Source organism: Panthera leo, chromosome A1, assembly GCF_018350215.1.
Source record: "Panthera leo isolate Ple1 chromosome A1, P.leo_Ple1_pat1.1, whole genome shotgun sequence".
NCBI classification, from domain to species: Eukaryota; Metazoa; Chordata; class Mammalia; order Carnivora; family Felidae; genus Panthera; species Panthera leo.
Window position 1 is genome coordinate 111,257,864 of NC_056679.1, and position 24,865 is coordinate 111,282,728.

At 51.5% G+C, this 24,865-nt stretch overlaps 1 protein-coding gene across 14 annotated transcripts in view; it reads left to right on the top strand.

The window, feature by feature from the left end:
• JADE2 (jade family PHD finger 2) overlaps window positions 1-24,865 on the top strand; it is a 132,225-nt gene that overhangs the window by 103,620 nt on the left and 3,740 nt on the right. For 13 of the 14 annotated variants that reach the window (XM_042935137.1, XM_042935152.1, XM_042935222.1 and 10 more), the window contains 8 exons: window positions 2,108-2,265; window positions 6,773-6,933; window positions 7,594-7,805; window positions 9,001-9,168; window positions 10,586-10,702; window positions 11,968-12,432; window positions 20,943-21,060; window positions 24,488-24,616. In XM_042935137.1, the coding sequence (XP_042791071.1) occupies window positions 2,108-2,265; window positions 6,773-6,933; window positions 7,594-7,805; window positions 9,001-9,168; window positions 10,586-10,702; window positions 11,968-12,432; window positions 20,943-21,060; window positions 24,488-24,616 (1,528 nt within the window). The remainder of the gene's footprint in view (window positions 1-2,107; window positions 2,266-6,772; window positions 6,934-7,593; window positions 7,806-9,000; window positions 9,169-10,585; window positions 10,703-11,967; window positions 12,433-20,942; window positions 21,061-24,487; window positions 24,617-24,865) is intronic. The other variant, XM_042935249.1, reaches the window with a different exon arrangement.

Sequence of the window (24,865 nt, forward strand, 5' to 3'; positions counted from 1 at the left end):
CAGCCCTGCTGGGCTCGTAAGAGGCCTTAGCTGGGAAAGACCCAAGCCAGCAAAGGGGGACTTGTGAAGGACAGACAGCACAGAAGCACCCACTGCCTGAGTTTGTGTTCTTGTATCAGCTGCCTTACTGCTTGCTAATAAGATATGCAAATTATCAGGGCTGTGAAATCTTCCCCACATTTCATCTTCTGCTTAATTAGCATTTAATCGTAATCTCGTTTTAATTTTTTCACACTGGCACCCTAATTAAATGTTAGGGTGTTAGTCTTAACAATTAAATTATATTGGCAAATAGAGTCTTCAAGAAACTTGACCTTTTTCAAGCCAGGGCGCTCTCTAGCTAGATGCAAATGTTAATTAGATTTCTGGACGATGTTGCCTCGAGCCCCCTTGGTGCACCCATTTCAGTTGTTTTCTTGCTGTTGTGGCCCTAGATTCAAATGAGACACACACAGCCAAGTGATTTGGGCCCCTGGCAGGCAGAGGTTGCCACTGAACGGGTTGGTCATGAACCCCTGGAAGGCCAGTGATGCTGGTTTTTCTGGGGAGTGTTTGGTTTGGAATTTGGTCAGAGGCCTAGAAAACTCATTGAAGTGGTTTCTCAATTTGTGATTCTGATTTGATAATCACTGGGAAAGTTGGTGCCTAAGCAAGTCACATAGTGTCTGGAGCTGCCACCAGGTCCTGCAATATCCCTTTGTGGGAGGCCACAGTGAGGTCAGGCAACTGGACAAGAGAGGCATTGCTGGTGTCAGCTGGGGCTGGGCTTGGAGATTGTTCCAGGGTGGAAGGCAGGGAATCGGAGTTGGGTGGGTGGGCAACAGACAGAACGTTGGGAAAAGCGGATTCCCCCTGAGTTCCCTGTAGCCCAGAAGAAAACCAGAGCATGAGGGTGCAGACATTCATGGCCTGGTCCTGAGAAGTTTTGGATGGGCTTGACTAAGAAGGAATGCAACCTTCTCTTCTTCTTACTGTCACACACAGAGGATGGTACTTTGTTGCCCCGGCTGAGCAGGAAACGCAGTGTCCTTGTTCTTGAGGGACGTTGGAGTCCCTGGCTCATGGGAAGCTATTCTCTGAGCTGCCCCTGGGGATTGGCCTCTCCCTCAGCTACTTATGTAAGATTCTGATATTTGCCTGGGGTTGGTGCCCTGTACTTCTTCACACCTCCATTTGAGCCTGTGATTGCAGTACTAACATAATTTTAAGTTTTTATTTATTGATTTTGAGAGAGAGAGAGAGAGAGAGAGATTGAGGACATGACCAGGGGAAGGGCAAAGAGAGAGAATCCCAAGCAGGTTCCATGCCGTCAGTTCAGGGTCTTGTACTCAGTACCATGAGATCATGGTCAGACGCCTAACTGACTGAGCCACCCAGGCGTGCCCCCACCCCCAGCTTTTTTAAGTTTTTATTTATTTATTAAAAAAATTTTTTTTTAATGTTTGTTACTTTTGAGAGAGAGGGACAGAGCAGGGGAGGGCCAGAGATAAAGGGAGACACAGAAACTCAAACAGGTTCCAGGCTCTAGCTGTCAGCACAGAGCCTGACACGGGGTTTGAATTCACAAATCATGAGATCATGACCAGAGCTGAAGTCGGCCGCTTAACTGAGGCACCCAGGCACCCATTTATTTATTTATTTATTTATTTATTTATTTATTTATTTAGAGATTGAGGACATGAGCAATGGAGCATAATTTTAAACCTTCAGTAGAAATTCCCCAAGCAGTCACTTAATGGCAGTATTGCATTCACAGAAGCCTTCCTACCATCTGATTTTTCCCTTAGGTTTTTGGCCTTTCTCAGCAAGTTTTTCCTCTTTCCTGAGTTCCACTCCCATCCATCATTCAAACTCTGTTCTTTAACAGATCAGAACACAGATGAATTCCGTTCAGCACATTTATTGAACATCTCTGTGCAGAGCCCTGTGCTGAGTTCAGGGAAGGTGTGTTAATGTAATTATTGCTTTTGTGTTGGCTTCTTACTTTGAAGTAAAGTGGGGCAGTGCGGCGCGGACAGAAAGCCCACTGGAGTTGCATTTGCCTTTTCCTGCCCTGGCTGTGGAGCAGACCACCCTGAGGCACTCTTTCCACTCCTGCTCCTGACAGGTGTTCCGGACAGACTTGATCACAGCCATGAAGATTCCAGATTCCTGCCAGCTCAGCCCGGATGACTACTACATCCTGGCCGACCCATGGCGACAAGAATGGGAGAAGGGTGTGCAGGTGCCGGCTGGAGCAGAGGCCATTCCAGAGCCTGTGGTGAGGTAAGTTGGGCAGCCCAGGCTGGGAGACCCTAGACAGGGGAGGCTGGGACAAGGGACCTTTGTAGCCTGTCTCTGTTCTTAGATTCTTTGGTCCCACAAACCATTGAAAATTTCCAGAAATACTGGAAGTTTGCCTTTGAGGCTGAGGGCCCGGACTTGGGCTCAGCTCTGGAGCCAGATGGCTTAGGTTCAAATTGCCACTCACATTCAGTCTGACATTGGGACAGAAACATAACCTCCCTGGGCCTTGGTCTCCTTGTCTGTGAAATGGGAATGCCGATGGTACATCTACCCCCTATGGTGGTTGAGATGACATAGGGAAACGACACCTGGAAGACATTTGGCATGGGACCTGGCTCACACAAGCACTCCGTAAAAACAGGCCATGAGTTGTCTTCACATCAGTCCCAACTGGGTCCCACAAGCAGGTCTTATCTGGGAAATCTCCAGGCTTTTAAATAGTCTTTAAGTCAGGAATAAGCCATGCTCTTGACTTGTTAACTCCTTTTTGAGAGTTCTAAGTGGGAGGGAGTTGAATGCTGACACACAGCAGATGCTTCGGAAGCAGTTACTTCCGGAATCCCAGGAGGATTCCCTGCCAGGGCAAGGTAGGAGCTAGGTCAGGGTATATCCTCTCCAGGCTTTGTAGCCTTCAGGTCTGTGGATCACAGAGACCTGTGGTGCCTCATGACTGTGGCCTTGCCTCCAGCAACAGAGGTCAGCCAAGTGATGCTTTCTGCATGCTACAAAACCCTCTAAGTCATGTCTCTGGGTAGAGGGACCTGATGTCCTGACCTCCCCGGCCCACCAGCACTCTTGGCCTTGGCAGCCCCATGGCTCTCACTTAGGCCCATTTTGACCAGGCCTGGGGCAAAGATTCCAGCCCTGACCTCCCTTGACATTGGCACTGTTGCTTTCCAGTAGCCACACCTCTGAGTGCCCGCCTGGTGCCAGACCTGTGCTGGACATGGAATTACAGAGGCAGATAAGACTCTGAACGCTGCTTATGTGCTCTGTGAGGACTGGGGGCTGGGCAGGGCTCATCCTGTGGCTGCTGAGGGCTGAGTGCTGGGCCCTCTGACAGTCAGGGGAGCTCTAGTATTCTCTGGAAGGGAGAATATGTGGGATTTGGAGAGGAAATGTATTCTCCACATCCCCTCCCCAGGGCCAGAAATGTGGATTAAGCTCCTAGCCAGTTTGACACCTTTACATCTGCAGACTGTGCAGACTGAAGAACTACCACTAACCTATTTGAACTAGTTTTCTCCTCTGTAAAATGGGCCCGATAACAGTAGCTGCCTAATGGTGTGGCAGGGATGAAATGAGAATACACATGGCAAGGGCCCAGGGCAGTAAAGGGGAGGGGCAGGCCACCAGCTGGGCCGAGAGGGGATTCCTGATTAGGCTTGGCCCAGCTGTCTGTCCTCCCTCCTCGATGTCAATGTCAGGTGGTTCCGGAAACATCCAATGGCCTGGGTAATTAATTGCAGATGCTTCCATACCAGTAGCTTGGCTTCTGTCTGCCTGCATGGTGCTTTATCTGTTGACATCAAGAGGAGAGCACGTGTTCAGACTGCTCTGGCTTTTCTAGGTGCATTCCCTGCATATGCTCAGCTGCTCTAAGCTGACAGGAGCCAGGCACTCCCCTCCTGTCTGTGCTCTTTGGAGAGGATAGACTAGAGGTAGGGAGGGGCTGTTTCCTTTGCAAAGTCTTCCCTATCTCCCTCCAGCCCAGTCCCGCCATCTTCCAGGGCACCTCCCATTGCAAGGCCCTTATCTGGAAGCCAGCACAGCAACCACCATGGTCAGAACTATTAACAGCAGTGCTTCCTGAGGATTCACTGTGCTGAGCCTGCTATGTTCATCTTCTCATTTAATTACCATATCAGCCCTATAAAGTACATCTTACTGTCCCCATTTGATAGATGAGGAAGTTGGGAAATTCTGGGGAATTCCCTGTATGACCGCCAGGGCCTAGTGGGCTGGGCCAGGAAGTCACAAGCCAAGGGAACAAGCACTGGGTTGCCCCTGTGAGGCCCAGAGAGAGGCTGTGCCCCCATCACGCTGTCATGCTGGCTTTCATTGCTCTTTCCCCACTGCTACCCCAGCCCCCTCTGTCTCCCTTTTTGTCCATTCTTCCCTGGCCCTTTGGCAGGTCTGCCTACCTCATGGTCTGAAATTTATGTGGGTAATGAGAACTTGTCTCAGCCCCTGATCATGAATTGAGTGATGGCCTGTGCTGCTCCCTCATTGTGTCCAGAAGATTCAACCTAGGGCAAAACCAGCCTCTGGTGTAGGTATAGGCTTTTGAAGTAGAGACCCTCCCCCAGATTCCAGCCCAGGCCATCTGCCTTCTTCAGCTGATCTGTGTCCTGCTAGCTAACAGTCGAGACTGAGACCTTGGCTTAGGGTCAGGTGATCCCCAGCTGGTAGAGATAGCTTCTTCCATAGCCAGAGCCAGAAGAGGTGTAACACTTGAGGATGAGATCCCCAGGAAACACAGGAAATGCCTTTTCTGGTGTGAGCCCCTTAACCCTAGATTCTCAGAGAAAGAAAGGAACTTTCTGACTGAGAACACAGGTGTCGGTAGTTACACCAGTAGGTAGTAGGGCACTCTAAGGTTATATCCAAAACCTCATTGAGCATACGCTGGGGACACAAAGTAGCATCAAGACAAAATTAGTCTATGTTTTTAAAAAGTATTAATTCCAGTAAGATCTTTGTGAGGAAAAGCAGGATTTTATAGTACTAAGAGTATCAGTATTACATCTATTTGGAATGACCTATTTTACAGGGGGGGCTGGATGGAGTCACCATTAGTCATTACCTGGGGCCTTCCTTAATATGGGCCTCTCGTGTGGGAAAAGGTGGCACCAAGCACTTTCCCTTTCTCCTTACTCCCCTCAACCTTCTCTGAGCCTCCTTCCAGGTCTGGAGGCCATTTTCGCCTGTCTCCTTCATCCCTCCTGCCCCTCTGGCTGACACCTGGGGCATGTTCTGGAGCCCAGGAATCCTCCCCATAGCTCAGCCATGTCCCTGTGCCATCCTGCCCTCCCTTCCCGTGTCTGCGCTGAGTACAACCCCTGGCAGCCCTGCCTTCGACCCCAGGAGGCTCCTTGGGCAAGTAAGGGCCTCTCAGCCCCTGGGAGGGCTGGCCAGATGGAAGCCAGGCTCCACAGCAATAACCATGGCAACCCGTGGAGGGTGGGAAGAGCTGGCATTTTGAACTGGCATCAGGAACTGAGGGGCAGCACACAGCTGAGCCAAGAGGGGGAACTATGCCCTCCCCAGATAAAAAGACCTCCAGTTCCATCTCAGAAGGAGCAAAGTGATATCTAGAGGTCTTAAAATACACACTCACACACCTGTAGTGCTTACTGTGTGTCAGGCACTGTTTTAAGAGCTTTCCACATATTCATCCATTTAGTTCTTATCAACCATAGAAAGTAGAGTACTGTTATTATTAGCTTATTTTTTTGGATGAGGTCACTGGTCACAGACAGGTTTGGCAGCTTGCCCAGATTACACAGTAAGTGGTAGATCAGGGGGCTCCTGGCTGGCTCAGTCGGTAGAGCATGCGACTCTTGATCTTAGGGTTGTGAGTTCTAGCCCCACGTTGGGGGTAGAGTTTACTTAAAAAACATAGTGTATCAGGACTTTGGGTCCACATTTTGCAGCCAGGACCCTTCAAATGTAGCTGCCTCAGGGAGAGCCATGACCCAAGGGAGGGCTGCCCTGGAGTATGATTCTGGGACTGTAGTAGGCCCATCCTTACTTATATCCAGGGGAGGAGGCCTCCATCTCGCAGTGGGGGAGGGGATACCATGGTGAGAGACTGACTGCTCAGGTTATGTCATATTTGAGGGAATGATAAGGTATGTGGGAGACACTGTCTTCTGGGAGTGTAGACCCTTTATGTGGAAAGGGCCACCATGAGCTACAGCAGTGTACCCAGGTAAGGCTCCTTCTCACCCTAGAGGAGACCCGGCCTCACTTTCCCCTGTGGGGACATGGGGATAATCTTGGCCTCTCCCTAGCCTTGAGGGGTATGCTGAAGGACCTGAAGCCCCACTCGCTCTTTCCCCCTTGTCCCACAGTGGCCAGCACTGGGCATTGCCCAGTGAGAGCACATAGGCTGACTCCTATAGGCCCAGGCGGGGCAGATCTAGATTATGGAGCTTTAGCTAAGGCCCAGATGCCTTCATGAGAGGACCAGTAGAGTGCTCTGGGCAGAATGGATGTTTATGGGATGTGCAGGACAATAGGTCAGCACCCACTCCCCACCCACACTCTGCCCTTTGGTCTGCTCTCCTGCTTACCCGTAGTGCTTTGAGTCTCTGCAGGGTGGGCAGGCAAGAAGAGGTAGTATAAGGAAGTAGCATCAAAAAATCACACTTGTCCAGCAGCTCCTCATCTGGGCTGGTCGACTCACTGGAGGCTGCCAGACCCAGTAAGGCTGGCAGGCTGAGGATCCCTCCCCTCATAATACCCTCTCTTGATTTCCTAGGATTCTCCCGCCGCTGGAAGGCCCCCCTACCCAGGTGTCCCCTAGCAGCTCTGAACTTGGCGAGGGCTCCCAGCCTGATTGGCCTGGGGGCAGCCGCTATGACCTGGACGAGATTGATGCCTATTGGCTGGAGCTTATCAACTCGGAGCTCAAGGAGATGGGTAGGTGACCTGCCAGGCTAAGAGTGGGATCGGGGCAGGTCAGGCAGAGTTTTCTTCTGAATGCCACCCTCAGAAAAGTAGTGGGCACAACTGGGCTTTGGCACTGCATAGACAGGAGAAAGTCCCCGCCGTATTACTGATTGGAGAAGTTATTTGGTGTGTCTGTGCCTCATTTTCTGTAGCTGTCAGGTGAGTGCACTAATAGCATGCAATTTCCAGAGTTGTTGAGAATATTGTTAGTAAGCCTGACTATTATACGAAGAGTAAGTGAACACATTAATGAGTCTAGGATGATAAATGAGGCTGAGGACACTTGATATGGGCCACTACTATCTCCTAGGAAGGTTTCCCTGAGCCCCCTGCCATACACACAATTCAAGCAGTGGATTCCGCATGCACACAGCTGTACCCCAGAGATACTTCTGTGTTATCTGCATGTACACGTGTATGTGGTCACAAGCAGGGTGTCTAAAGTCAGAACACCATAACCAGCCCCAGGGGTCTTTGAGATTGAATAGTCCAGCCCATTCTGTTTCCAGATGTTGGAGCCCACGACAGTGGGTGCATTTTCCCAAGTCACACAGTAAGTGGGTGGAGACCCATCCACACATCTGCCCTGATAGACCAGGCTCCTAACACCCTCCCCTGCTGTCCTCACAGAGAGGCCAGAGCTGGATGAGCTGACGCTAGAGCGTGTGCTGGAAGAGTTGGAAACCCAGTGCCACCAGAATATGGCACGGGCCATTGAGACACAGGAGGGGTTGGGCATTGAGTATGATGAGGACGTCGTCTGTGATGTGTGCCGTTCTCCCGAGGGCGAAGATGGCAACGAGATGGTCTTCTGTGACAAATGCAATGTCTGTGTGCACCAGGTGGGCATCCTCTCAATCGTTCTCCCCCATGCTGCTTGGCCAGGCTGCTGCCTGGAACTGGTCATTCTCGCTGTAGGAATGCAGTAGCACTGTGGGCGTAGGCCCCTGAGAAGGGCAAGGGAGGAGAAGGGAACGGAATGAGTGCCCCATGGCTCAGTCCTGTCAGCCAGACTGGAGTGAATGTCCACTGGGTTCTCTTTCCATCCTTTTCCTGTGGGCCTCCATCAAATCCCCTCACTGAACACCCTACCCCCTGCCTCTGTGCCCCTCTTCCTCTGCTCCTCACCGTCCTGAACTTCTAAACAGGCAGCACCGTGCAGTGATGGAGAGCAAAGCCTGCAGCCAGGGTTCCTGATTTCAAATTGTGGCCCTGCCCTTTACAAACTATGTGACTTTGGGTAATTTCTTAATCTCTCTGGACCTCTATTTTCTCAGCTACAGATAAAAGTAATTTCTTGTGATGACTAAGATACTTCTAACGAGCTATTTGCTGAGAACAGTATAGTACGAGCTATAAGTATTTATCATTATTGATGTTATAAATCAGGAGTTGACTGACATGCCCCCCTCTTGATCTTGGGCCCCAAAGCTCCCAGGTGTGGGGTGTTTCTGGGCTTTGTTTATAGAAGACTTGACTGGAACCCAGTGGATCCACTCTAGCACACACACGTACACACACACACGCACACACACATCTCCTTATCCACCGGTTCTGAAATATTTCCTAGGGAGCTCAGAGGGGCTTCATCACTTGTCTGTGTACCCCCCATTCATTCTTATCCTTATACCCAGTAGCTCTTAGATCCATAAGCCCTAGGCATGACCAGGAGGAGCCCCCTTCACAAATCTCTATGAAAAAAAGTAGAAAGCTCTGGGCCTTGTCCTCAGGTATCATAACATACCCAAATGTATGTTCAACTTGCAGGAGTTCATAGACACTTCTGAAATCCATCACTCACTATGAATCTCAGGCCAAAGTGACTTTCCTCCCAACAGAGGGCAGAGCTGAGCCCTTCCACAGAGGACTGGCATCTTTGCCTTAGAATCCTTCTGGAGGCCTCCTTACCAGAGCCTACTAGCAGTGTGGCCCTGTAGCTTCTAGCTCGGGCTGGGGCTGAGACCATTTGCAGCTGAACCCTGACCAGATGCAGATGGCCATTGCATCTAACTTGTGACCACTCTGCTCTCTTCCCAGGCATGCTACGGGATCCTCAAGGTGCCCACGGGCAGCTGGCTGTGCCGGACATGTGCCCTGGGTGTCCAGCCAAAGTGCCTGCTCTGCCCCAAGCGAGGAGGAGCCTTGAAGCCCACCAGGAGCGGGACCAAGTGGGTGCACGTCAGCTGCGCTCTGTGGATTCCTGAGGTGGGCAGACAGGGGGATGGGGCAGCCCTGGATAAGAGGGTCTGCTACCAGAACTCTGGTAGCAGAGCACTGGGAAAGAAGGCCACAGGTTTGCATAAAAAAGGGATATCTCCCATGGCACCTGAGAAGAACTGGGGCAGCGACCCACAGAGAGCTTTGCCTGTGGACTTGGACAGAACTCAGGTGGTAGTTTCTATGGGTAAATGGGATTATGGACACTGGGGGATCCAGGTGGTAGGTCTGAGAGCTGGGCAGATGCCAGGCCACAGAGTAGAGGTGAAAGCATGTTGTGGGTCCTTCCAAATCCAGGCAGTGGTTTCAACCAGTGTCATCCCCCCTGTTTAAAACAAAAATAAGCCAGCTGACCTAAAAGGAAATCAGGCAATCAGGCAGAGAGCTTATTAGAAGTGGATAGCTAACTGGCTGGGATGGAGGGGTCAGCCTGGGTCTGAGTCTGGGTGGAGGGGGACTGTGGGCAACAGGCTTTGCCCACTCTGAGTTAGAAGCCCTGGGCTCCTGGAAGGTCATGCTGTTTTATTTGAAATATGAAATGCTGACATTCACCAGAGTTTCTGACCCAGCCCTGCTGTGTCCCCGGACTCAGACTGAAGCCCCACTCTGATGCTGCCTTTGCCTGGAAGCAAGCCAGGTGGCCCTGTCAGCAGATGCCTCTCCCCTTCGCGGGCTTCTAGTCTGAATGTTCTTGCAGGGACCCACACTGTGGGCTTCTGTGGTGATAGTGGTTGTGTTGACAGTGGTATCTTTCTCCCAGATCAACATCTTGAAAGCTGGGACTACCTCTGAGTGTACCCTGGGCTGGGCACAGCAGAGACAGGCAGAACCAACAAGGATTTCTCCCCACCGTGGGGGCCCTTTGGTTTAGGACCTCTGGACAGGAGCCCTTCCTCTATCTTCAGACATGGGCAGTAGGGAGGCCAATGCACCCTCTGGGTCTAAGAGGTGGGCTGTGCCCAGAAGACTTAGGCATGGTTGTTGGTTTCTCCCCATAGGAGGGATAGGAAGAGCTAAATAAAGGCACATCCCTATTGGCCAGGAGAGCTCTGGAAGCCCGCAAGAAGAAATGCTGCTTTGGGGTATTTACTTGTTGCCCAGAAACATAAATTAAATAAATACATGTTATAATAAGTAATCTTTGTGCACGCACACACACATACACAGTTACACAGACTGCTGTGCACTCTCATACACAGTCACAGTTTAAGACTAGTCACAGGTGAGGAAACACCAACACACTCAGTGGTCAGCCTGGGATAGTCATGAAGGTCTTGTGATTCAGGGGCTCTCCCATTGCCCTGTGCACACACTCCCTGGTTTCAGCAGACACCTCCCATTTGGGGGATCCCTAGAGGCAGGCTGGGGATGAGAGGCCTGATGGAGCTCCCTGTGTCCTGCCTAGGTCAGCATCGGGTGCCCTGAGAAGATGGAGCCCATCACCAAGATCTCACATATCCCAGCCAGTCGCTGGGCTCTGTCGTGCAGCCTTTGCAAGGAGTGCACAGGCACCTGCATCCAGGTACGTGGCCCATTCACCTGCTGTCGCCCAGGAGGTCTCCTGCATATACCATCTGCATAGAGGGGTGCTTCTGGGACCCTCTGGAAAACACACAGCTGCTACCACCCCCACCCTACTCCCATAGTGCTATAGACAGAACCACTGATGGGCCATGGAGGCCTGAGACTGGAGCCAGACTCAGAACCTCACCTGAGAGGCACTCCTCCATCCCCAGTCCCTCTGGGCATGGGGTAGAGTGCAGAAGCAAAGGCTCACCACATCACTGCATTGCCGAAGGATTCTGGCTTTCCCCAAGAGCGACTGTCTTTGGGGTTAATAAATACAATGACCTCACATCTGACATCAAACATGTGGGAGGGGTAGGAAACACTTTTCGTCCAGCTGAGCTAATAGGCTCTCCCCAAACAGGACAGGGCTGCACCAGTCTTTCCACAGCATTGGTTCCCACATTCTGGTGTGCGTCAGTAATACCTGGAGAGCTTGTTAAAACACGCATTTCTGGGCCTATCCCCAGAGGTCCTGTTTCAATAGATCAAGAATGGGCTGAGAATTTGCTTTTCCAGCAAGTTCCCAGGTGACCCGATGCTGCTGGTCTATAGATTGGAAAGTGGGGGTCATCTTTTGTCCTTCTTTCTCTAGCAACAGTTGTCATTGCAAACACTAGATGTGCCTCCACCCATTTGTAAGACTTTCAAAATGACTTGTGAGTGCGACATAAGTGGTCGTTAATATTTGGGTGGGGTATTCCTGAAACATTTATCAGTTGATCACAGCCATCATCCAAGGCTGTGAGGGAGGAGCAGTCCCTGAGTCGGCCCTAGCTGCCTGGACAAGAGAAGGAAGGGGTTCCTGTCCAGCACCTCTTCCCAGAGGACAAAGGAGGGACATGACTCCCCATCTTAGATGATGTTGCAGAAAGGAGGCAGTGACCCGCCACCAGCCTTTCTTTTGATGCCTCTTGTTCCAAAGTCATTTTGCCCACATAGTTATGCAGCTTAATCCCCAAAGGATTGTCAAATCACCTGACCATTTCCGCAGGATATATGGTGCTGAAACCCATTTCCTCTCAAGCTCCCCCAGAGTTCCCCCTTCCCACATACCACAGCTCCTTCCATACCCACAGGATGTTGGGGGTCCATGCCATTTTATATAGGGTCTCACCAGCATCCTGGGTTCTCAGTGGAACCCTGGAGAGTGGCCTACATCCTTCTTCCTTCCTACCAGGGCTCCCCTCATGCCTAACATTTCCCCTCCTCTCCCTCTAGTGCTCCATGCCTTCCTGTGTCACAGCATTTCACGTCACATGCGCCTTTGACCATGGCCTGGAAATGCGGACTATATTAGCGGACAATGACGAGGTCAAGTTCAAGTCATTCTGCCAGGAGCACAGTGACGGGGGCCCTCGGGGTGAGCCCACTTCTGATCCCGCGGAGCCCAGCTCAGCTGGTGAGGACCTGGAGAAGGTGACCCTACGCAAACAGCGGCTGCAGCAGCTAGAGGAAGACTTCTACGAGCTGGTGGAGCCCGCTGAGGTGGCTGAGCGGCTGGAGCTAGCTGAGGCACTGGTTGACTTTATCTACCAGTACTGGAAACTGAAGAGGAAAGCCAACGCCAATCAGCCACTGCTGACCCCCAAGACTGACGAGGTGGACAACCTGGCCCAGCAGGAGCAGGACGTCCTATACCGCCGCCTGAAGCTCTTCACACACCTACGACAGGACTTGGAGAGGGTGAGTCCCCCTGTCACTTTTCCACCTTCTGGCCTGTCTGGTGGGCATCCTAGGAGGTCTTTCCACCCCATGTACACTGCCCTACAGCAGCCATGGCTCTCCAACTCCAAATGGTGATGTCTGGCCAAGTGGCTGAGGGCTTCCAGTTCCCTGACAAGGTGGGGGTAACTTATACTATGCAGAACAGGGAAGCCTCTAGCCCTTGGATCTCTGAGCCCTTCTTGTCCCAACCCTTTTATGGGCCTGAATGGTAGGGGCCCTGCTGTGTTCCTGAGGCTCTAGGGCATCAGACCTGGGGCACAACCCAGGCTTCGAGCTTCTGTTGGTCTCTGTCCCCATTTGTAGCCTGTTCCCAACACATGAACTTCAGCTTGGAATCAGGCAGGGGAGAAACTGGGAATTGCAGCAAGTTGTATTAGCCCACCAGGCATGTTCTGGACCAGGGCAAGGAAAACAGGTATTAACGTGGGGCGTGGGGGCATATGGGTGGGCTGGAGACACAGTCAGCCTGTGTGGAGTAGAAGGATGAAGCTGAGTGGGTGGACCAAAGTGTGTGTGGAAGCTGCAGGATGTTTTAAGCAGGGACTGTCCCTCTGGCTGCAACTTCCAAACAGTCACTGGGTCTATGGTGGATGGGTTGGCTGAAACTACCCCCAGCTGTGTACTAAGGAGATCGGTGGTCTTGGCTTGGTCCAAGGTGGTAGTTCTGGGAGCAGAGTAAGATGAGGAGACCCCATGGCTTTGGGGTGAGCTGTGGTGGTTAAGGGATAGTGAGAGTTGCTTTCTGCCTGGAGCATGGGAGCCCCCAAAAGGTTCCATTCCCTCCTACTACCCCAGAAGAAAAGATGAGGAGATTACACCTTCCACGGAGAATACGCTTGAACTTGACTTTACTTTGCCACTGTGTTTCCTCCAACGCTTAATAAAGTACTACCACCAAGTTGGAGGCAATCTAAAGATGAAACCAGATATTCTCTGAACCCCAGGTGCTGTTTTAGGGACATTCAGTTCTGGGGTTCGAGAGCACATGGGATCATGTCATAATGTCTTTCATGCATGAGCACAGACACATGTCTGTCCTTTCCCCAATCCTTGTAAGGAAACAATCCTGAGTGAAAGCTTTGAGGGGGATTTGTATGACCCGAGGCAGCTGTTTTTCTTATGTCCATCTCGTTGGCAAGTCTGTAAAATGGGTAGAACAACTTCGCAGATGTTGTGCCGTGTTGAAGGGAACCTGAGGTGAAGCCTCTGAAACTGGACCTGGCTTCCCCAATCTCCTTCAGCCGTACTCCTCTGCCCTGAGGCCTGGTCAGGGGGAAGTGACCCTGATGGCCTGAGAGGGAACCTTACCGCCTGGCAGCCAGCCTGCCACCAGATCAGAAGGGGGAGGTGGAGAGTGGGGACACCAGATGTCCCTGGCTCCAGCCAGGGCAGAGAACAAGGCCATCTACAATGCAGCCTCTACTTCCTGGGCAGCCCAGCCTCCTGTGTCATGTGGCAGTGGCATCAGGTACATTTGGACATCGAGTACTTTCAGAGACCAAAGCTGCATCCAGAGTTGTCCTCAGGCCACCTCTGAGTCTGCAGGCTCCAGGCCTCCAGTGCAAACACCCTGCTTTTACTCCTGTTGTTCTCCAAAAGACCCCTCAAGTCTGACCTACCCGGTCCTGCTGGTCAGCCCACTGGCTCCGCCTGGACAATGCAGGGAGGCCAGGGGGCAGGGTTACTTATTTAATCATTATCTTGAAAGTAGAGGCAAAGTAGATTCTCCTGGCCCTAATGAGCAGGTGAAGAAACTAGGGCTCTCGAAAATGAATGACAGACATATTAGAGGAATGTGTGTTTTCTAGGGTTTGAGTTGAATTTGGGCTTGGATGGGGGATGGGGTTTGTCACCAGGAGAGATGTTGGCTTAACCTCCTATTCTGTACATTTCCTAAGCAAAAGCATCCCCCACCCTCTTGCCTTCATTGTCAGCTGGTACAAATGTGGCTAAGGGGCCAAGGTCAAGGGCTAGGATGCCAGCAACTTCCCAGGCAACCAGAGCTGCCATGCAGAGAGGCCTCTGGTGGGACTCTCCACAGTCAGGTGTGAACCAACCCACTCTTCCTCCAGGAAGAGGAGACAGGGCTGACTTTGAAGGGGTGCCAGCTGAGAGTGAGGCAAGGGCGTGTGCAGCCCTGGTAAGCTGTGGAGAGTCAGAGAGCCCTGTGCCAGCTTGATCCCCTCCAGGTCTAGCCTCAGGGCCTTTCAGAGCCGCGTTGGTGGCTTGCTTGAGTGAACAGGGCTGAGAGCTCTGCCACAGGGGAGGCTTTCTGCAGAGACCCATGACTGTTGGTGGCCTGGTCGTGGCCCAGTGCCAACGGCCAAGAGTATCCAGCCTCTGACTGGGCACCAGGCCAGTTTGGGCTGGATTCATCAGGGAGGCAAAGTCGGGGTTGAGACTGATGCCTTGGGCAGTTGTGGGTTTGCATTCAGTTCCAGCATTTCCCGGCTCTGTGCCTTCTGAGTTTCAGTTTCCTTTCTGTAAAATGGGAATAAGGAGCCAGCTGACCTTGGAGTCACAGTGGTGGTGGGAGCACAGTGACCTCTGCTGTTCATCGTGGTTATTGTTGCTGTTCTGGCTCTTAGAAGAGTGGGCTGCTTGCAGAGAGGGGCTCCGTGGAGGACTGAAAGCGTGAGCCCAGTGCTAGGACCTGGGAATGAAACGGTATCTTCCCTGATCGACGTGTCCCCCCGAGGCCAGGCAAGAGGTTTGCTGAGAGCAGAAGGCAGGGCCACTCTGCTGCCACTAGCCTGAAGTCCCACTTTATGGTCAGCCTTTATGTGTTTTCCTTAAACTTCAGCCGCCGGCCTTGGCCCCAGCAGGCAGCTCAGGAAGGCATGGCCACTGCTGTCTCCCAGAGTTATTCACAGCTGACAAAAAAATTGCGGTGCCGATGAGCAGCCTGTCAAACGCCGACTGGTGTCCCCTAGCAACCGTGCTGGCAGTTCGGGCTGTGCAGGGCCTCTGTGCCTGTGGCTCTGGATCCAGTTACTAGGAGTTTACTCAAGAGCATGACCCGGCCTGGGAGGGTGGGGGCAGCTCTCAGACATCTGCCCCCCTCCCTGAGGAGGGACATGTGGGATCTTCTCAAGGCCCTATTTCTTCTACCAAGGAGAAGACCTTGCCCTCCCCATACTTGCCACCCACCTGCTTCCTTGTCAGGTTGGTCATACCCCATTTACTCTGTCCTCAGTGCCCAGATCATGTTCTTCTTGGCCTCCCACCAAAGCCTACCTTGTCCAAGGCAGCCTTGGCTTCCAGAACTCTGGCTCCTCAGCCCCCATAGCTCCCATATCTAGAATGTTTCCAACCCATTAGTGTCTGCATCTCACTGAAACCTAGTCGCCACCTCAGAGTGCTCCCTCATCAGTAACCCTGTATCCTCAAATCCCCCTTCCTACTCAGCCTTCTGTTTCCCTGCTCAGTACCACCTCCAGGCTCCCCACTCTTCACTGTCCCTGTTTTCTTCACCCCCACCCCATGTGGCATTATTAGCTCACTGCCTGTGCCCTTATCCCTGTGTGAAGACCACATACCTGGCAGAGCCTTACCTGGTAGGAATCCTATAGTGGTGAGTGGATAAACCCCACCAAGGTTCCTGTCAGCCAGCCTTGTTCTGGGACATTCTAGACTCCCCAGCCTATCACCTGTCTGCACCCTGGCTCCACCTCCCTCAAGGCTCCCCCTTCTGGGCCCTCAGTCTTACCTCCTGTTCATCAGACCAGACCCCTCCAGCTTCTCACCTGTAAAGCCCTCCCTATCGATTTTCTGCCCTTTTTCCCCCATTCCCCCTTCCCCCAACACACACCCTGCAGCAAGGGAGTCGGCCTTCCCTTCATGCCTGCTCAGTCTCCCAGATTTGAATCTGTTTCACCTTCTGCCATCTCCAAAAGCACATCCTCCTTTCATGTGTCCTTCCAGGCATGGGACCCTCTGCCCTAACCCCCATCTGTCCCTTCCTGTCTTCCCTCACTGCTTCCCACTCCGGCCAGGCTCCTGCCACCACCATCTACTAGGGCCACCAACAGCTTCCCATCACCTACATCCAGTGGCCACTTCTCCATCCTCATCCTCTCCCTTCTCAGCAGTGGTTACCACAGTCAGACATGCCTTTGGTATTGAAATATGTTTTGTGTGGATGCTTTGACCAGAACCCCCCTTAATACCCTCCCGTTCTCTGCTCTCTGAGTGCTCCCTGTCCCCGGTGATCATCGGTTCACCACACTCAGTCTGACCTCTCAGTGGTCTGCTCCACAGCTCTGCTCCCCATCAGGAGGCTGGTCCAGCCCACACTCCCTTCTGAACTCCAGCCTCTCGTGCCCAACAGGCCCATAGGTCCAAGCCTGCCCCCCACAATCTCCCTAGTCTCCACAAATGCCCAACACTAGTCCAGTCTAGCTCAGGATAACTGGCTGGGAGCGCTCCCTGGCCCTCCACCCTCCTCACCCACATTCAGGCTCACTCTGTAAAACTACTGATAACAAAACAATTTCCTCAAAATGTAAAGCCTGCTTTTATTACCAATCTGTAGTTTGGGGGGACTTTGCTACTTGATTCATCTTTTTTTACTCTGATTTTTTTTTAATGTTTAGTTATTTTTGAGAGACAGAGAGCACATGTGCAAGAGGGAGCAGAGAGAGAAAGGGACAGAGGATCTCAAGTGGTCTCTGAGCTGTTAGCACAGAGCCGGATGTGAGGCCCAAACTACAAACCATGAGGTCATGACCTGAGCTGAAGTCGGACGCTCAACCAACTGAGCCCCCTGGCACCCCACTCTGATTTTTTTAAAGAGAACTTCCTATGTTTATAATCAGAAAAAACAATAATGACAAGTGTCAGGAACCTAATAGCCTGGATGAACTTCTAAGGTGATATTAATACTTCGTCCCCAAAAGCCATCACAGAAGTGGAACTCCACAACATTCAGTAACATGTAGCTATGTAACCAACAGTCTTGAGAGAAATTAGAGAAGTCATCGATGTTCCCACCTCACCCTGGAACCAAGGGGTCACATCATGACCAGTGTACCAACCACAGAAGGTGGGTATTGTTGGGATTCTCACAGAAAGAAGCATTCCTGTCTTCCCTAGCAGGAATCTCCAGATGGTACTGATTGTGTCATGCATCTTATCAGGAAAAACATGGAGCATTTACCTGCAATATATTGTACTTTTCATGCCTCATTCATATCTACAACTGTATATCATGAAACAAACATAGTCAAAATTTCTAATTGGATCAAAAAATATACCAGTACTTGCTTTAATATTTCCTTCCTGTGCCATAATGAACTATCTAAGTCAGTAGCCTATGCAGCTCGCTTTGGAGGCCCCTGGCCGAGGGCAGTAATTCTCAGATTATATAGTGCTGTATAAAATCTGTTTGAGGACACAACCACCAGAGACTTTCACACTCCCCCAAGCCTGGAAATTTGTGTTTCTAACCAGCCACCCAAGGGATCTTGATGCCAGTAATTCATTTGGGTTTGCCGTGAGAAACCTTTTTGTAAAGTTTCAGATGAAAGAACAAAAAATAAATAAAATAAAAATCTGTATTTTAATAGAAAGTGATGAAGTAAGTAGTGGTTTCTTTGAAGGGGACGTCTGCACCTCTAAAGCTCATGTCATTGTTAAGGATTAACGTTAGAGTAAGTTCGATGGTGGAATGTTTGGGAAATTTTTTAAAAGCTGGACTTTGAAAAAAAAAAGCTGGACTTTGAACTGTTTTTAGGTTTGATGTATTGACTGGTTTGTTTTGAGGCCTTCAAAGTCATGAGTCTGTCTACCTCTCTTCACCTCCATGGTCCCCATGCACACGAAGCCATGTGACTCCTAGGAGGGAAGCAGACCAGGTTTCAGGGAGAATAATGCTGAGCTGCTTGGATGCAGTGGACAGGGAAGGCCTTCTGGAGGTTCCTTTTTTTTTTTTTAAATTTTTTTTGGGGAGAGAGAGAGAGAGAGAGAGAGAGAGACAGAGTGCTAGCAGGGGAGGGGCAGAGAGAGAGGCAGACACAGAATTTGAGGCAGGCTCCAGGCTCAGAGCTGTCAGCACAGAGCCTGACACAGGGCTTGAACTCACGAATGGTGAGATCAGACCTGAGCCGAAGTTGGATGCTTAACCTACTGAGCCACCCAGGTGCCATAAAATATGTTTTCTTACAGTTCTAGAGACCAGAAATCCAAGATCAAGATGTTGGCAATGTTGATTCTGTCTAGAGACTCTGAGGGAGGATCTGTTCCAAGCCTCTCTCCTGGCTTCTGATTGCCAGCAACCCTTAGCATTTCTTGACTTGTAGACCCATGATTCCATCTCTGTCTCTGTTGTTACATACCATTCTCTCTATATGTGTCTTCACATGGCCTTTTATGAGGACACCAGTCATTGGATTTAGGGCTCATTAATATGTGGTATGACCTCATCATAATTGATTATATCTGAGGTTCCAGGTAGACAAAATTTGGCAGGAGGCACTGTTCAACCCAGGAGGGAAACCAGTGGAAGTGTTAACAGGGGGAGGATTTACATTTCAAGAAGATGATCTGGGATAGCAGAGAGGCCAGAATGCCTACTTGTCCAGATGGAGCCAATGCAGGTGACCAGGAAATGGAGGGAGCTGATGGGAAAGAGTTATGTTCATCAGGGACTGATGGGGTGGCTCTGGGGGTGATTGAGGAAGAGCTGGATCCTGAAGGGTGATGCCAGGGTCTCAGCATTTCTGCCTCACCCCACCTTACCCCCAGCTGCCCTTGGCCTAGCATTGTAGACACAGGGACTTGCTCTGCCTCTCCCCTGCCTGGCCTTACTCTGGATCTTCATCCCCAGCTGATGCACTTCTGTGTGATCAACATCCACTCATCCTGTCCCTTTGTCCAGGAAGCCTTCTCGCCACCCCCAGGTCTGGGTCAGGGCTGCCTGCTCCTGTCAGTACTTGCTCTGCATCTCTCTGCCCTGCTGGGCAGCAAGCCCTCAGAAAAAAGGGACCTGATGGCATTGCCCACTGCTGAGCCAGGGCGAACACCATGTGAGTTCCCAGAGCTGAAGCTGGTGCTTAGAGATGTGTGATTATGAGGACCTCCTGAGGAAGTCCAGGATTTGAGAGGAAGCAAGGGCTCTTAGGCTGGGGCCAGGCAGCTGCCCCTTTGGGGAGGTGTTCGCCTTGAATGGCCATGTCCATGGTCTAGGCTGGGTACACACATTCTAAGGGTGGAATGCTCCTTAGAGTCCGTACAGAGCCTGGAGCCAACATTCTGAGATATCCTTCACCACTGAGCTCAGGAAAGAAGGGAGGACATCCATGTCCACAGAGAGGTGTGATCACAGCTACCCCCAGGCCAAGAGAAATGGAAGTCATGATAACAGGCAGAGGCTCTGGAACCCATAGGTCTCCCCCAGGCAACTCAAGGTCATGCAGCCTGAACTCAGCTTTGAAGATGGAACCCATCTGCAGACGGAAGTACTGGCCTCAGCTGCACAGACCCTGGTGGGACCCAGAATTCCAGCGCACAGCTTCTGGCCATCTGTCCCTGCTTTGGAGGCTTCAACCTGAGCTAAAGACCATGGTGGAACAAGGAAATGTCTTGAGGGAGGGCCCCAGAAGTGTGATATACTCTGAGAGCAGCTGTGAGGGGATGGCACACTGGGGAAAGGCACCAGGTGGATGGGGAGCAACATGACCCATCCTTCAGGTGCTTCCAGAACAGCTGCAGAGTGAGCTTAAGCAAACCGGTCTCCAAGGGACTAGACTCTCTTCCTAGCTGCCCTTAAGCAGTCAGAGAGGCCCCTGCCTTTCCTCCTGAGAACTTCTGTCTCAGGCTGAGTGAACATAGCCATGTGGAGGGGCCTTGGCCAGAGCAGACATGGGCTTGGCTCAGGTCTTAGTGCAGCAAGTGGACATGGCACACTCAGCCCCAGGGGTCAGAGACTGCCTGAATACTCAAAGCTGCTCTGCTGGAGTTCTCTCTTCTCTGCACCATGGCCATTTGTGTCTCAGGATAGAAGTTTGCCTTGTCATGGTGTTTTTGGCTGAGGAATATCTTTGATGGACAAGAGTCCTTGGACAGGAGGCAGAGGGATGGAATTGGTAACCTTACAAGGCCCCACTGAGCCTTGGGGCACTGTGTAGGTAGTGGGAGGGCAGCCACAGGGGCAGCATGGCAGAGTGAGCCAGGAAGTTCATGCCTAGAGAAGGCAGGTAGAGTCACCAGCCTGAGCTAACTGGATGCTCTCCCTGCCTGCTCTGGCCCAGGCCCAGTGGGAGCCGCAGGATCAAGGCTGTGCTTGGCCTGTGTTTTGGACCAGAGAACTGTGGCTCAGGGCTGAGGACACACTCAGGGCTTGGGAATTGATTCCTAGATGTCCCAGGCAGGTTAGGCAGCGGTGCCCCCCCCAACCCTCGCCCCAGGGCTGGGAGGTCAGGTGTGGCTGCCCATGAGTAAAGTGGAAAACCTCTCTCTTGTCTCCTCAGGTTAGAAATCTGTGCTACATGGTAACAAGGCGTGAGAGAACGAAACACGCCATCTGCAAACTCCAGGAACAGATATTCCACCTGCAGATGAAACTGATTGAACAGGACCTGTGTCGAGGTAGGCATCTTCCCTGCCCCCCGCCAGCCACCGCTCAGCATGCACACTCTCAATGGGCCAGGTCCCAAGGAGGGTTTGTGTATTCAGGTCCTAGTGGGGGCCACTGGCCCATACACAGACCTTCCAGAACCAATTAAGTAGGCCAAGATGGGACCTACTAGGGCCTCAGTTGTATGTTGGTTGGCAAGGAGCCAGAGATGGGAATGTGGGCATCAGGCCTCTCCTGAGGAGGCTTTCTGGTCCACTGGGGATACGTAGGTAGTTCCAGGGCCATAGTGGTGCAGGAGTAGATTGCACGTGCACAGTAGCTCTAAGCTGGTGTTGGGACAGGAAGGGGCCAGAAGCTAGAGAGCTTCCCTGAACCCCTGTGTGGCTTCATGTTGATCCTGAATCAGGCAGCTGCTCCAGAGATGGAAGAGGACCTCTGTGTTCTTTTTCTCTGACCTCATCTGATAAAATTTGGATGCCTACTAGCAGTTCTTTTTGTCTGTTTTCTTCTTTTTTTTTTAATTTTATCTTTTATTTTTTAACATTTACAACAGTGATTTCAGGAGTAGATTCCTTAGTGCCCCTTACCCATTTAGCCCATCCCCCCTCCCACAACCCCTCCAGTAACCCTCAGTTTGTTCTCCATATTTATGAGTCTCTTCTGTTTTGTCTCCCTCCCTGTTTTTATACTATTTTTGCTTCCCTTCCCTTATGTTCATCTGTTTTGTCTCTTAAAGTCCTCATATGAGTGAAGTCATATGATCTTTGTCTTTCTCTGACTGACTGATTTCACTTAACATAATACCCTCCAGTTCCACATAGTTGCAAATGGCAAGATGTCATTCTTTTGATTACCAAGTAATACTCCATTGTATAGATATACCACATCTTCTTTATCCATTCATCCATCGATGGACATTTGGGCTCTTTCCATACTTTTACTATTGTTGTTAGTGCTGCTATAAACAAGGGGGAGCATGTGTCCCTTTGAAACAGCACACCTGTATCCCGTGGATAAATGCCTAGTAGTGCAATTACTGGTTCGTAGGGTAGTCCTATTTTTAATTTTTTGACGAACTCCATACTGTTTTCCAGAGTGGCTGCACCAACTTGCATTGCCACCAACAATGCAAAAGAGATCCTCTTTCTCCACATCCTCGCCAACGTGTGTTGTTGCCTGAGTTGTTAACGTTAGCCATTCTGACAGGTGTTAGGTAGTATCTCATTGTGGCTTTGATTTGTATTTCCCTGATGATAAGTGATGTTGATTGTCTGCTTTCTTCTTAAACTCTTCCCGTGACATGTATTTAAGAGATCTGGAAATCTAAGGCCAAAGAAGCTCCAGTGTCGCTGTTTTCTGCTAGTTGTGTGGATATTGCCAGACACAGGGCCCTTCCCAGAGTGTTTACATGTTCAGAAGAGCAATGCTTTACTCAAAAAAGGTCCTCTGATGTAGAATTACATGCAGCTCGGTGGCAAGATATTTTGAGCCAGGAGCTGCCGCTGCTAGTTCAGCCTCTGGGTCAGGCTAGGCCTGCAGTGGAGAGGAACCAGAGCTGTTGGGCCACCCCCAGAACGAATGACTGAGGACCTGGTACCGCCCCACCCTTGCCTGAGGCAAGCTGCCTCATTTGCACTTTGGGATCACCACCTACTCTGGCCCAAGAAACCAGCCGTGCCAAAAACAAGTCCTGGGTGAGGCCGGGTCGTGTCCATGCAAAGGTCAGAGCTTACCATGCATCCCCAAGACTGGCAGCTTCCTGGCTGCCAGAGCTCTCCAGGCTCCTTCTCCTCTGTTGATTTTTTCAGCGAGTATTAAAACTGAGTGTAGATAGGATGCCAGGCCCTGTGCCGGGTACTGCAGGGCACGCTGCCATGGGCGGAACGGATAGGCTTCCTGTCTTTGTGGAGCTCACCATCTGGAAAGATAAAGGAAAGTGGTGCCCAAGGGGCTGCAGTTGGCACCAGTGCAGGTACAGAAGTGTCAGAGATGGCTTCACAGCAGTGGTGATCCTGGAGCTATGTGTCTGGCTTCTTAGGACCTCACTGTGGTGAGAGGTCCAGCTGCAGAAGGAGAGGCCCACAATCAGGGTAACAGAACGTGGCAAGGCCTGTAGTACCCTCAGGCACAGGATTCCAGAAATGAGGTCAAGAGCCAGGTCTGCATCCCCACACTGAATCTGGGGACGTTTGCAGCTCCTGGAGCTGAGTGGCAGCATCAGGCATCCTTTTGTTCAGAGCGAGACATGTGGGGAGAAGACTGGTTTGCCTCTGCCCGAAACTGATGACCCCTGGGATGGGCATATGGCTACAAGCATATCGTCGAGGCCTGTCTGGCCGGAGCACTGGAGAAGCCTTCCTGTGGCAGTTATATTTAGGCCATGAACCAGTTGAAGAGCAGTACAATTTGGAATCCTAGAGGCTGGAGCTTGTCTTTTTAGAGAAACTGGAAGGAGGCTGGCATAGCAGCAACTTGGGCAAAAGGACCACATCTCAAGTGAGGTTGGGGTCTTGCTAGGATCAGATGTGCAAGGTCTTGTAGCCTCAGAAGGAGCTCAGACTTTCCTGAGGGCACTGGGAAACCTTAGAAATCTCCCTCCAGAGCATGTAGGCAGGAGTGTCATGTCAGAGATGAGGATTCTGAGGTTGCACAGGGGATTAGCAGCACAGCTAGGGAGAGTCCATATCCCTCAAATTTCTTGTAAACCTTTATCTGAGAAGCGCTCCAGACTCCTGCTGAAAACCTTAGGAGAAGATTTCTGGCAGCTGGGCCTCCCCCTGCAGATGTCCCTCTCCTGCTCCAGTGTTCTCTATGGCTCCCTAAACCTATGTGGTCACGGACCAAAAGGATATAAGGGCCAGGTGTGCACCCCGAGTCTGCTATCTGCTGTGTGACCTCGAGAGCAGACCAAGAAGCCAAGGCAGGAGACTTGCTCATGGGACTGACCACTATGGCTGGACTAGAACCCACATCTCTTGACTCCTCAGATAGTCCTCAGACTTCTCTCCACATCCATGTCTGGCCGCTCGGCCTAGCATTGAAGGCCCTGACCTGGCCACTCACCTGTAGTTACCCTTTGCACCCACCAGGACTCCCACCCCGCCCCGACATCTATAGGCCATGTAGATGTCAGACTGCATTCCAGGTCCTGGAGGAGGGTCCTCCACTCACCTTGTGGCCCTGTGCCCTCCCCAAGCCACTCAAGGGCAGAAGTAGGCACTTACCTTCTGTTCCCCACCAGCTGTCCCTGACTCACAGGAGCCCCATTTATCCCAGGTCCTGGGGCTCTGAGCCTAGGACACATTAGCAGGGCAAAGTGACCTGGAAGTTGAGGCACAGGTGATAGAGGACTATCATATGGATGGCCCATAGTGATCTTGGTTTTGACTGAGCTGCTCGGGTTAACCGCCTCCCTCCTGCTCTCTCTTTCCCTGGCAGAGGGGTCTGGGAAGAGAGCAAAGGGCAAGAAGAGCGACTCGAAAAGGAAAGGCCGTGAGGGCCCGAAGGGCAGCCCCGAGAAGAAAGAGAAAGTGAAGGCGGGGCCCGACTCAGTCCTGGGGCAGCTGGGTGAGTGAGTGGCCACACTGGCCTGGCGGACATGGCCAGGCTTACACCATCACTCCACTTGCAGCCCCGAACCTAAGGCCAGCAAGGTCCACCAGCACTTCTGTTGCACAGAGTAGGAAGCCCAAGAGGGCTAGCCAGGCCCTTCCATGCCCAGGTGCTCATACCTTTTAACCATAAAGGAAAGTAGATAGGGTCTCTGTCCCATCTGGCATCCCAAGAAATTCCCCTTTTGTACATCTGGACGCTGGG